Source organism: Hordeum vulgare, chromosome 3H (assembly GCF_904849725.1).
Source record: "Hordeum vulgare subsp. vulgare chromosome 3H, MorexV3_pseudomolecules_assembly, whole genome shotgun sequence".
Classification (NCBI taxonomy): Eukaryota; Viridiplantae; Streptophyta; class Magnoliopsida; order Poales; family Poaceae; genus Hordeum; species Hordeum vulgare.
The window spans coordinates 382,751,340-382,765,192 of NC_058520.1; the positions used below are offsets into that span (position 1 = coordinate 382,751,340).

General features: G+C 42.8%; 1 protein-coding gene and 1 pseudogene across 1 annotated transcript; one reads left to right on the forward strand and one right to left on the reverse strand.

Moving 5' to 3' along the window:
• Window positions 1–605: 605 nt before the first annotated feature.
• LOC123441782 lies at window positions 606–920 on the reverse strand (annotated as a pseudogene).
• A 251-nt stretch (window positions 921–1,171) lies between these two features.
• Window positions 1,172–13,506, forward strand: LOC123443920 (beta-adaptin-like protein A). Its single transcript, XM_045120485.1, has 11 exons — window positions 1,172–1,297; window positions 1,380–1,896; window positions 8,107–8,231; window positions 8,311–8,509; window positions 8,867–9,095; window positions 9,208–9,374; window positions 9,479–9,688; window positions 10,291–10,401; window positions 10,495–10,671; window positions 11,902–12,345; window positions 12,765–13,506. Exons 1-11 carry the CDS (start codon window positions 1,242–1,244, stop codon window positions 13,053–13,055), a joined length of 2,526 nt encoding a protein of 841 aa, XP_044976420.1. The 5' UTR covers window positions 1,172–1,241; the 3' UTR covers window positions 13,056–13,506.
• Window positions 13,507–13,853: the final 347 nt, after the last annotated feature.

The following is a 13,853-nucleotide window of genomic DNA, read 5'->3' on the forward strand; positions in this document are numbered from 1 at the left end:
CAATTTATACTCTTTATTCATGATCACATAAAAATATATCATCACAATGATTTCCTCTAGGGCATATCTCCAAGGTGCGCTGCCTAAGGTATCCTTTTTTAGGGTCTGCTACGCATCCGCCGGGTGATGTTTAGAAAACATCATCCACCTTGATAGCTGTGTGATCTACATGCGTAGCCGTTCAATCCGCGCGCGGCTCTTCGGCTGGGCACCTGATAATTCCTGAGACAACGCTCGAGTTTCTATAACAATCGCTTTGTTGCAGCTTCTTTTTCTTCGCGCGCGCTTCGGCTGGGCACCTGATAATTCGTGAGACAACGCTCGAGTTTCTAAAACAATCGCTTTGTTGCAGTTTCTTTTTCTTCGAGCGTGCTTCGGCTGGGCACCCGTTAATTCATGAGACAACACTCGAGTTTCTGAAACAATCGCTTTGTTGAAGTTTTTTTTCTTCGCGCGCGCTTCGGCTGGGCACCCAGTAATTCCCGAAACAACGCTCGAGTTTCTGAAACAATCGCTTTGTTGTAGTTTTTTTTCTTCGCACACGCTTCGGCTGAGCACCCGGTAATTCCTGAAACAACGCTCGAGTTTCTGAAACATAGACATGCTCAGAAGAGCTTGTAAGGGGAGGAGGCGTCCAACGGATGGGATGAGGTAGGTGAGCACCAGGGTCAGGATCATCAGAAGGTAGGCGACGCACTGGTCGATCGAAGACGCTGCACGTATTGACAAGAAAACAAGTGAGAAGAAATTCAGAAGGAAAGAAGCAACTCAGAAGGGGAGACGCCAGAGTCTTATGGCTCACCGTTGCTGGTGGGCGCCGGCGCGGGGGCCTGCGCGGCGACGAGGGCCGGCATGAGGACGACAAGGAGGAGCGCCGCGGCGGCGGCGGCGACGATGAAACCAAAGAGGGTTCTCGCCATGCGGTTGACGATGTGCTTCAGATGTTTCAGGAATCGGAAAGGTGAAGACGTGTGAGGCCCATCTGAACACGTGTTGCGCAGAGAAGGCGGCGGACGCTGAGTTACTCTTCAGTGGGTTGACGGTGAGCGTTTTCTTTTTTTTCACGTAAACAATCCAACAGTTTGCTTAGAATCCGTAAGCACAAGAGGAAAAACGTATTTTATGATGTGGCCCACTTATCAGCGTCTCGTACTCGCCCTGGCCAGATCCAAGTGCCCACCGGACAAAACCACCACTTGCAGTCGTCTTCCCCACGCGCGCCCAGATCCAAGCCCTCCGCCATGGCTCCCACGGCGCCTTCGCCGGCGAAGTCCGCCTCCCCGTCCCAACCATCCGGGTACACCACTTCCTTCTCTGGCCCTCAAAATCGCTGGCCTCCCGAATCTTAACTAATCAATTGGGGCAATTTGAGTGTGCAGCAAGAGCGAGGTGTCGGATCTGAAGCAGCAGCTGCGGCAGCTGGCGGGGAGCCGTGCACCAGACGCTGATGATCAGCGCCGGGATGTCTTCAAGCGGGTGATCTCTTGCATGACCGCAGGTATCGACGTCTCGGCGGCGTTCGGGGAGATGGTGCTCTGCTCCGCCACCTCCGACGTTGTGCTCAAGAAGATGTGCTACCTCTACGTCGGTGTCCATGCGCGCGCCCATCCGGACCTCGCCCTCCTCACCATCAACTTCCTCCAGCGCGACTGCCGCGACCAGGACCCCACCATCCGCGGCCTTGCTCTCCGCAGCCTCTGCTCCCTCCGCGTTCCAAACCTTGTCGAGTACCTTGTTACGCCGCTCACCACAGGGCTGAAGGACCCTAGTGCCTACGTTCGGATGGTCGCTGCTGTTGGTGCTGCAAAGCTGTATCACATATCTGCTACCACCTGCCTCGACGCTGACCTGCCTGCTGCGCTCAAGGCACTTATGCTCTCGGACCCTGATGCTCAGGTGAGCTTTCATGCTACGAATTGTTTTGATGAAATCGTTATTTTGTTTTCTGGCGACCATGTTATTCTACATGCGTGCAATGATGGAATAACTATGCTGCCTAAAAAATCGCAGCATGCATTGTATTGATTAAACCGGAAGTTAATCTCAACAGGAATTGAATTTTGTTACATGGAACTGAGTTAAGCTGCAAGTTATGATTGTCCTCTCACTGAAAAACTATTTGGTTTATATCTTGCTTGTTTGATCATATAGTAGGCTGTGGCTAATTATGCCTTGTTGGTTTAAATATGTACTATCATGTGATGCATTGAGTAAATGTAAGTACTTTGCATCGGATGTCCATCACAAAGGAAATTCCAACCAGCTGATATAACCATGCTATCAACCTCAGTATAAATATTTAGAAGTAATTGGTTACTGTACCAACTTGTCAACTTTCCAAAGGACGTTGTGATAGAAAGTATAATTACATACAGAACCAGCTGTGGTAGCTTCTTTCAAATTCACAATCCCATTGGTAATGAAATTACAGGATTAGTCTTACAGGTAGCTTGACATATATACCCTAGTGTTTTTAGTTCCAACATATTATATTATATCCAGCTGATCTGACACTGAATCTGCGTCGATCTGTTTCTGGATTAGATATTGTGATCTGGAGTTTGATTCGGATATATTTATTAGATACAAGTACAATTTGGGGAACTGACGCTCTTGGTTTCAACCAAAATCAATCTGTATATCTGAGAAAATATGATTGAAGATTTTGATTTAAGGATCAGAAAGAGGAGATAGATTCCGTATCCACTGTTGTTGTGAGTTACCCTGCTTACTGCTTCCCCAATAGAGGTTGAGACGAAGCGTGATATGTCAGTGATGGTGAATAGAAGAAAATTGACGGATCCACCAGAAACTAGTGAGGACACACGAGACACCACTCAAGTATGCCTTATAACCATAGCACTCCCTCCATTCGAGTGAATAAGGCATGCACACATTTAAAATCCAACTTTGACCATAAATTACCAATAATATATGTTTTCTGACTTAAAAATCATACCATTGGAAACTTCTTCCGATACGAATACAACGGTATAATTTTTGTTACATATAACCCACATTTGGTTGGTCTAATTTATGGGCAAAGTTCAATTTTGGAATGCGTGCGTGCTTATTCATTGAAATGGAGGGAGTGTTCCCGACATTGTACTTTTCTTTTTGGAGCACCCAAACTCCACCCAGACTTGTTCCAAAAACCGAGAAAAGGCTCACTGTCTCTCATTCTCAGTTCATTTATTTCTTGCTTGTCACCATGTCTCTTGTGTCAGTGAAGGCATGCTTGAGCATGCATGCCTACATCATCGTCGTCTACAATACTATCTGTATCCATTGACCGGCCTCTATTTTCATCGATTGTTCTACAATACTCCATCTGTTTCCATCGACTGGCCTCTATTTTTATCGATTGTACCGCTGTAGATATTGATTTCCATTATTTGCCGCTAGTCCCTTGGGCTAGTCTATGTGCGTATTGACAACGATGAAGGAATGATACCATGACCCTTGTATGTACATATAAACATACCGAGTCAAATGGAAATGACTTTGAGTGCAAATCTTCGAACATCTCTAGTAGAGCCCCTATCCTATAATTGCAAAATGCATCCCTTAACCCAGAAAAAGCTGTTTTTGAGGGGATTAAACTTTTCTTCATCTAGCAGATCCCCTAAAAATTAATCCCTCAAAAACATTCTTTTACCAATTCATCCAACCGTTTTCAAACTTAATCACCACATATTAAATCAAACCTTCATAATTCAAGTACACACAAGTCAAATACATACCAAATTTATTGTTCTCAAACTTGATAACTATTCAAACTCAAACACAACATACGGTCCAAATGAACTAAGAATCCAAATAAACATGATGAAAGCACAAGAATCAAGTGCTATGAAGTCGCCAATGATGCTCAATAAGATCTTCTTGAAGTTGGTTGTGAGCTTCTTGGTTCTCGATCCTATTTTGGGTTATGTTTCGACTCCACCTCGAAACCATTGTAGAGATACCGAAAGTCTTCTGGGTTCTCTCTCTCATCCTCGATGATCATGTTGTGCAAGATAACACATGCTCTCATGATCTGCCACAGGGTTAGAGGCTTCCAATACTCACCAGGGTCACGGACAATCGCAAAGCGTCTTTGACACATTGCGAAGTGAGATATCTTGTCGCCTTTAGGACGGTGGACTGTCTTCACAAATATGGCCCATGGAGGATAGATACCATCGACAAGGTAGTATAGGTAGTATCCCATGTTGCACTCATGGCCATTGACAACATAGTTGCAAGATGGATTATCTCCGGCAACAAGCCTTGCAAAAAGAGGAGGTTGCTATAGGACATTCAGATTATTGTGAGAGGCAGCCAACCAGGCACCCTGAAGTATGCATGCCAAATCGAGAGACCATGTGATGCAACTTCCTTAAGAATCATTGTTGGATCATGTCAATGCTCTTTGTAGTGACCTTACCATACCACATGACAATTTTTTACATGTCCAATGCATAGTCCGTGAATCCAAGATCCCTGGCCAACCTCTCTCTTCATTTTCTGCCATGAGCCCTCAAGTACTCCGGTTAATAGATCTTGATCACAACATTGTAGAATCATTTCACGTAGAACATGGTCATCCATAGAATCAGCCGGGCATCCATAAGCAAGGACTCGCACTGCTGTTGTAATCTTCAACAATGGACTTGCACTTGATGTTCCCGCTGTGTTCCTTCCCAGTTTCTCCACAATTTTCACAATGTACTTGAAGAGATCCCGGTGCATCCGGAATTGGAGCTGAAAATAGTAAGGGGGATATATTGCATTCGACGCGAAGAATCCCTCACTAGACCATCATGACCCATGATCCTATCTCGAAGAAACATCCTTCAGCCAATTTGAGAACTACGCCTTAGTCTCCTGAAATCCTTTTCCATAGCGACCATGACAACCACCAACTTGAATTTATCATCTTTCTCTGACGATGAATCATTGAAGATGATCTCCCACTTGTACACATTGGAGAGTTATGCTGGAGAGTTACCTAATCCATTTGAGACCTTTCTTCGATGAAAAACAGAAAAAAAAACATTCAGTTTCGTTACTACTAGGCACGAGGAGGTTAGTCTTGGTGGGCAGGTAGTACCTTGACACCTTTCGGTATTTGTGGTCAATGCTGAAGGAGGATGGTGATATCGATGAAGTTGTGAGCCATCGAATCAAAGCCGGATGGATGAAGTGGCGCCAAGCTTCTGGTATTCTCTGTGACAAGAGGGTCCCACAAAAGCTAAAAGGCAGGTTCCATAGGATGACAATTCGACCAGTAATGTTGTATGGCGCTGAGTGTTAGCCAACTAAAAGGCGACATGTTCAACAGTTAGGTGTAGCAGATATGCACATGTTGAGATGGATGTGTGGCCACATAAGGAAAGATCGGGTCTGAAATGATGAAATGATGATGTACGGGATTGAGTTGGGGTAGCACCGATTGCAGAGAAGCTTGTCCAATATCGTCTGAGATGGTTTAGGCAGGGGCGGAGCTGGAGCAAATGTTACCCGATGCATCACATTAAAAAGGCTTAAAAAGTTAAGCGACGAATGTATTGAATAAAGGTGTGTTTCATAAGTTGTAGCACACATGATTGGATATAACAAAAAGCAGTTTGTAAAAACAAAATGTAGCCATCAAAATGCTTACTATAATAATAAAACAAGGATCAAAATTACTTGAAAAAGATCATGTTGTGTTTCCAAATTCCAATTATCGGACAACAAGGTTCAATAACCTACAAGGTACACATAGAATTAAACTTACTAGTAAAACATTTTCTTCCAAATTAGGATGGTAATCTTCTATCAATTTTATCTTGCCCGGATCATTACTGATTTTTTTCTCTTCCCAATTTATATCTTCCGGAACATCCTGTGTTGAGACTTTTCTTTCGAGTATAAACTTGTCCATAGTATCTGTATTTGACAAATTATAAATCACACCTGAGACATTCAGACTTGTATAGATAAATAAAATATACCCCGGTTAGTAGTTACAACCCAAGAAAATGCCACACACATTTGTTATTTGTAATCCACGGATGCACACACAGCGTACAACAATACAGGAACGAAGATTCAAGACTAGAAAGGTTGCCAAATTACCGAGCTCCAGACCGACCGATGGCGTGCAGCGTCGCTTGTGTGCGTGGTGTTGTCACCGCCGCTGCGTCGCCCGCGGTGTCCTGCGTCCGGCGCCCTGCCGGCTGCCGCTGCCGCCTGTGTACGCGACGGCCGACGGCAAGACTGGTTTAGTATTCGTCTGCAAAAACCTAATTGGTCGATGGATCGATTAGGTTTTTTAGGAAGCTGGATCGATAAATAATTTTATTATTAGTGAAAGCTGGATCGATTAGGCTGCGTGTGACTAATACGTTTTTTTTTACAAATGTGTGACTAGTACGTGGGTGGGAACGCGCACATACTGCTGTGTGTTGGGTCAGTCACGCGTCGCTGAAAAGGGCCGACCCCGATGCACAACTCTTGAGTCACCTTGATGCATTGGGCCTTTTCATTTGATAGGTATTACTAGCCAATTCTTCTACCCGTATTCCAGTGCATACGGCAGGGTTCAATGAGCTCCGCCCCTGGGTTTGGGCATACTCAACGCAGGCCTCTAGAAGCTCCAATGCATAGCGGACAGCTAAAGCGCGCTGAGAATGTCAAGAGAGGTCGGGGTAGATCAAACTTGCAATGGGAGGTGTCCGTAAGATCCGAAGGACTGGAATATCAGCAAAGAACTCGCCATGTACAGGGGTCCATGGAAGTTAGCTATCCATATGCCAGAACCATGAGTTGGTTTCGAGATACTATAGATATTATGGATTTCAGCTCTAGCCTAAAGGCTTTGTTGTTGTTATAGAGGCAATTGGACAAACACCTTTTGGGCAAACAGGGTTGGAGAGGTGGCGGTTGGTGACGAAACTTCGGTAGGGACGAACGGCGGCGGATGACACAAGCAATAGTGCCTAAGGCTGCAGAGGTTATTCCCAGGCGTGGAGGCGACGAAAGCGGGGGGATATTTGTGCAACAACCGTGGTGGGCTACTTTGCTGGTTCCTGCGCTGTCGGCCGGCTAGGGCCGTGCTTGAGTTTGCTACACCATCTCCAAGGTTGACCGGTTCGATTTTCGGCAAAAACGGACCTTGGCGTTGACCGGGTGGAGCTACATGAAGGCAACCTCGTTGGCTGCAAAAATGTTGATTCCGGCGCCGACGAGTTAGGAGAAGGTGATGGGGCTGCGAAAATGTCGATTCCGGCGCCGACGAGTGAGGAGAAGGTGATGGGGCTGCGGGCTGGTGGCATGGAATGATTCCATCACCTGGGGGTCGACTGCGGTGGTGAGAGGCGGGGCGAGGTGGGTCGGCGCCGAGAGGAAGGTTGGGTGGCTGTCTAAATTTAGTGAGAAGCTGCGTCTCCAGAGCAAAAATAGGATGGAGGGCTGCGTTTTAAGAGATGCAAAGTTATATTTTGGGGGATTATTGGTTTGAGGGATCTGCTAGATCGGCCTTATTGGTTTGCAGGATTATTGGCCACGCCGAGAAGAAGGTCGAGCGGCTGCTTAAATTTACCGAGAAGCTGCGTCTCCAGAGCAAAAATATGATGGACGGCTGCATTTTAAGAGATGCAGAATTATATTTTTCAGGGATTATTGGCTTGAGGGATCTGCTAGATAGGCCTTATTCCCTCAAACCAGAAAATTTCCTCCCAAATATAACTATTGGGGGATCTGCTAGAGATGCTCTTACATCGACTAGTTATATGTCTTCAAGCCTGTAAGTTTAAAAACAAAATACTTTGCTAACTACTGGAATTGCCACACGCCTTCGGTCTTAGGAATACTGTGCATATTTTGCACCCAAATAGGACCCATTGTAATCTTCTAGTCTGTGGTATTCGTTTGTAGTCTTATAGAAAGGATTGACAGGTCGGCCTGCCTGCTAAGAGGTCCTGTCTTGAGGAAGGAAATTCTTACTTAACCCGACATATTTCATTTGACAAGTCGATTTAATTGGGCCTTGTTTCAACTGACCAGTTTTCACTTTTTAGTTTATCTCTTGTAAATGCCATTTTTTAGGTAACCTGATTACCTTTCCGAAATCTCCAGGTGGTTGCCAATTGCTTGCATTCACTGCTTGAGATATGGACCCTAGAAGCTGCCAATTCAGAGGCAGCAGGGAGGGAGATTGAGACACTATATAGCAAGCCAGTGGTGTTTTACTTGCTAAACAAGTGAGTTCCCACCTTTGAAGATTTTGTTAGCAATACTTCGTATGTGCATTTACTCAAATTCTTTAATTTTGAATTGCAGAATCAAAGAATTCAGTGAGTGGGCACAGTGCCATGTTCTTGAGTTGGCGTCAAAGTTCCTACCATCTGATAATAATGAAATATTTGACATAATGAACCTGCTTGAGGATAGACTTCAGCATGCAAATGGAGCTGTTGTTTTGGCAACAATCAAAGTGTTTCTCCACTTGACGATGTCAATGACCGATGTTCACCAGCAGGTGTACAGAGTGTTACACACATTATGTTCCTGGATATGCAGTCTTACTCTTGCAGCACAATTATGCTCCTTATACTAAATTTGTGGAAGTCTTAATTTTTATCCTATTTGTATGCAATCAAATACACTGAATACCACTTCACATAAGCAGTATACATATATCTATTTTCTGGGAGTTCATGTAGTCATCAAATTTCATCATTCAGAGGGCACTTCAGCTATTTGTTTTCTCATGCTTATAGTTAGATATGCGTACACCAATATACTGGATTTTCCTTTTTATGTCACTGTTATAGACTTCTTAAGTGAAATGAGATCTTGATTATATTCTGAATCCTGTTTGCACCCTCCATTTTAGGTTTATGAACGCATAAAGGCACCTTTGCTTACTCTGGTAGGTGCTGGGAGTCCGGAGCAATCATATTCAGTGCTATGTCATCTGCATCTTTTGGTGATGCGTGCTCCCATGTTATTTTCTTCCGACTACAAAAGTTTCTACTGCCAGTTTAGTGATCCTTCGTATGTGAAGAAGCTGAAACTTGAGATGTTGACTGCTATAGCAAATGAGAGCAACACCTATGAAATTGGTATACCAGATATCTGATGGTGTCATATATCTTGCAAAATATTTGATATATTTGTTAGTCCAGTTGCCTTTTCCCCCCTAAAATGCTCATGCCATATTTTTCTTCCTGCTAGTAACCGAGCTGTGTGAATACGCTGGAAATGTTGATGTACCAATTGCAAGAGAGTCTATCAGAGCAGTTGGAAAAATAGCTCTGCAGCAATATGATGTGAATGCTATCGTTGATAGGCTTCTACAATTTCTTGAAATGGACAAGGATTATGTGACTGCTGAGACTCTTGTAAGTTCTATAATGCTAGTTATTGATCCTTACCGAGGGTAAAATCTTGTAGGATTACATTCAACTGTGCATCTTTTTATGCCTAAATAAAAATTGAAATGCAGGTCTTGGTGAAAGATCTCTTGAGGAAATATCCCCAATGGAGCCATGATTGTATAGCTGTTGTTGGAAATATTAGTAGTCAAAATATTCAAGAGCCAAAAGGCAAAGCAGCTCTCATATGGATGTTGGGTGAATATTCTCAAGATATGCATGATGCTCCATATGTTCTTGAAAATATCGTTGTGAACTGGGATGAGGAGCAGTCTCCCGAGGTACCAATAACACTTTTCTTGTTTTGTGTTGTTCGTATTCCCTGTCCGTTTAAGATGTGTATGTGGGTTTCGGTATGCATTTTTCTTTCTTAAAGTTCCGTATGAAATTTACATGGCTGGCTAAAGTAATCTTCCATGGCAGAATACGAGTTGCTATTGTCCTTGTCCTATATGTATGTCAAAAATATATTCTCGCAACAATTCTTTAATCATGTGCGCTCATGATTTTGTGTTATGTAGTATCTAATGGTTTGCTGGTAGCATACATGTTTAAGATAAAGGTTAAAACATTCAATTAGAACTGGAAATGGTGATGATTGCAATCTTGGCTTATACAGGCTGTAAAGTTGAATCCCATCAAGTTTTACTGTAATGAATAGTGTGGTTCATGAGTGAAACTCACATCCTAGCGTGTTAACACTAAGACAATTCTCTTGCCGTCTTTTAGTTGATATCTTGAACCAAGTAGTTTACTTGGAATCACCATATAACTCTGTTTCGTTTTCAGACCGTTATATGCCATGGTCCACTGTCATGGCCCTAGCCAGTAGGTACTTAATGTTGAACTTCACATCATTCTTCCAGTTATATCTTTTTTTCAGGTTCGTTTGCATCTTCTGACTGCGGTGATGAAATGTTTCTTTAAGAGACCACCAGAGACACAGAAGACATTAGGGGCTACATTAGCTGCTGGTCTAGCTGATACTCACCAGGTTAGAATTTTTTTAATGATATTGTTGGATTATTCATATCAGAACAAATGGTAAAAATGTTGTTTCTTTAGCTTAACTGTGACATCATTGCAGGATGTTCATGACCGAGCACTTTTCTACTACAGGCTTTTACAATATGATCCGGCTGTAGCTGAGCGTGTAGTAAACCCTCCGAAGCAAGCTGTCTCTGTATTTGCAGACACACAGAGCAGTGAAATCAAAGATCGGATATTTGATGAATTTAACAGCCTATCAGTTGTATATCAGAAGGTACATAACTTAATTTGGTATCTGACGTGTAATCGTCATTAAAATGTCAAACACTGATAACTCCATTCACCGATACCTCTATCAAAATTTTGTTGTTACCATCCCCGGCATGTGTCACATTTGGCGCATGTTGTATGTTGCAACATTTAGGGCCTGTTTGGTTCCCAGCCACACTTTGCCAAGCCAAAATTTGGCAGCCACAGTTTAGTTGGCATATGTTTGGTTTTTGTCACACTTTAGCTTGCCACACTTTATTGTCGCTATGGCCCATTTATCATAGAGTCAATTTTTTTGCCAACTTTTGCCAAAGTTTGGCGTTCGTTTTTTCAGCCACACTTCGTGGCTTGCCACACTTTAATGGCTTGCCACACTTTGGTTTGGCAAAATTAGTCTCCAACCAAACAGGCCCTTAGTGCATCTTGGGGGTTATGTATGTTCAGAACATCTGACAACATTGTTTGCGGACTGCCTTTGTTGTCAGTGATGACTGATGAAGGTGCTGAAGATCATGTTTTGGCATAGCAAAGCTTGAGTGGCAAATATTGCAGTCGGGGCAACAGAAATTCATTTCCTTCTACCAATATTCGTTAGCTCTCGGTGGAGGCATTTGAAAGTAGTAATTTGGTTAACTGTCAAGAAAAAGTAGTAATTTGGTAATTACTAATAAACAAACAGTTAGCTCATGGGTTTTGTTTGATTATCGGGTATAATCACCTGCAGTGCCAAGCAAAACAGTGTGGTCTCACATGCTTCAACCTTTTAAAGCAAGTGGTTCAGTTCATAAAAAGAACCACACGGAACTTGGTTAATGTTGCAAATTCATGCATCTCAGCATAGATTAGATTAAGCACTGTCCTATAAGCAAAGGCTTTGCTGGGTAGCAGTCTTCAACTGTAAAGCTAGTTAGGAACCTCAGTAACCAGTTTCTGAACTCCTGCTTTAGGCAAGTTGAGTTAATGCATCTCAAAAGAGTCCATGTCACGTGTCGATCTTGTCTTTGTTGAGTTGCAAGAGATGTGCTTGTTCACATCTTTCTGTGATTAGAAATCCACTGGTGTTATGGCTAAGATGGGAACTTAATACCAGTATGATGTGCAATTGTTGTCATTGACTACTGCTAGATAAGATTGGAGCATAATTTGTAGCAAATCAGCTACTCAAATATAATGGTCCGCAATTTTTATTTTGGAAATTTACATGAGAAGTATTGACATCTTTGGTGGATTGCAGCCCTCTTACATGTTTACCGACAAGGAACATCGTGGAACATTTGAATACTCAGAAGATCTTGCAAACTTAACTGTTGGGGCAGAGGCTCCAGAAACTGTCATTTCTGCCCAAAGATACCAAGAAAACGATAATGATCTTCTGCTAAGTACTTCAGATAAAGAGGACAACGGTATAAGAAGTAGCAATGGTTCTTACACCTCTACATACAATGCTCCTTCCGACTTGCTCAGTTCGCAAACACCAGCTGAAACTGCACTAATAAATCCTGGTAGTTCGACATATTCAACACAAACAAACTTCAGTCTCGATGATCTTCTTGGACTTGGTGTTCCTGATACCCCAGCACCTCCACCGCCTCCTGCACTGGCCCTCAACTCAAAGCCTGTGCTAGATCCTCCGACTTTCCAGAAGAAATGGGGCCAACTAGCATTATCCTTTTCTCAGGTGTGTTGCTTTTAAGTTTTTGTCCCTGCTACATTTCATGATTATGGGCAGCGCAACATAGTCTTGTGTCTTTTTCTCATTGCCCGGTCAAGTTTATTACGATTTTAGAAGGTGATCGCTCCTGAAATGTCATTGCCTATGTGCTGCTGCTGTCTAATTTGTCCATGAAGCTCATCTCAGCTGAGTTTGAAATTAGCAGTTCTGATGTAGTGATGTTCTATGTTCCTCTCAATGGTTTCATTTGGTTATTGTGATTTTACTTTGGTATTATTGCACAAGAGGATTCTGTGTGATGATCAGCTATTCAGCTTAGGTTTGTCGTTTTCCTGTGTGGGTCCGCCCTTGAGATTCATCACATTGATAAGTTTGAAATTGTAATTAACAAATATTCTTCTCTTAAATGGTTTGTTCTGTTGTAGGAATGCTCTTTAAGTCCACAAGGAGCAGCTTCTTTGATGAATCCCCAATCGCTCATTCGTCATATGCAAAGCAACTACATTCAATGCATTGCTTCAGGCGGTCAGCCTCCAAATTACAAGTTCTACTTTTATGGTCAGAAAGCTGGGGCTGCTGCCGTCTACCTTGTAGAATGCATTGTGAACACAGCATCAGCGAAGGCCCAGCTCAAAATTAAGGTCGAGGATGGGACTACTGCTGACGCATTTTCTACTTTGTTTCAATCAGTATTGTCCCAATTTGGGCGTTCTTGATTGTGAGCATTTTCCGTCTTGGTGATGCATCTGGCTCCTGCTTTTCTGGCTCTGCCACAATATCTCTGCAATCCACTACTTTAACCTCCAAGCAAAGCCTTCCCGTACATCTTTCTATCAGAAGCTTGGAGCAGGTGAAATTTGCCGTTCACCTCCCAGTGATATGCAAGTACCATCAGACCATTAGATTTTGCAGGGATAAGACACTGGGGTTGTTTTTTTTTGGGATTTCTTTTGGTGGGTGAAGTGACTAGCACTGTACATTACTATACAATTTCATTCAGTCATCTGGTGAAGCGGCCAATTTCTTCAGGGTAATGGTGGTTTAGATGGTGTGTAACCTTGTTACTGGACTGGAGATGAATACCACCTCCGCTGATGTGGAGAGAATAGATGGACATCTGTAATTTATTTGCAGGGTGCAATAAAGCAAGAGTATATTCGACTTGTATAAGTTGGAATTCAAAGTTAAACATCAACTTCTTAAGAACATGTACAATACTTCAGACAGTGATATAGACAAATCATATGATAATCTGTCAGAAATTAGACACCATACAACGGCAAAACCGTTGTCACAAAAATTTCTACGTGGTAATAGTTAAATGCTGCTTACTATCTGTACATGCCTTGATGGTAAGGACCCTCTTAGACTAAGTAATTTGGATCAGTAACATGCATGTGTTACTATTTATTAGCTTCTAGACTCATTTTATCTTGTTATGTGTGATTTATATGTTTTTTTTCATTAATTACATGCTACATCATTTATTTTGTTAGATGTGTGATGTTATCATC

Excerpts from the sequence above, each read along its gene's own strand:
- LOC123443920 (XM_045120485.1), top strand. The coding sequence starts at position 1,242 with ATGGCTCCCACGGCGCCTTCGCCGGCGAAGTCCGCCTCCCCGTCCCAA. Across the intron at positions 9,096-9,207 it reads GAGCAACACCTATGAAATTG|TAACCGAGCTGTGTGAATAC; the intron begins GTATACCAGATA and ends TCTTCCTGCTAG. Across the intron at positions 10,402-10,494 it reads GTCTAGCTGATACTCACCAG|GATGTTCATGACCGAGCACT; the intron begins GTTAGAATTTTT and ends ACATCATTGCAG.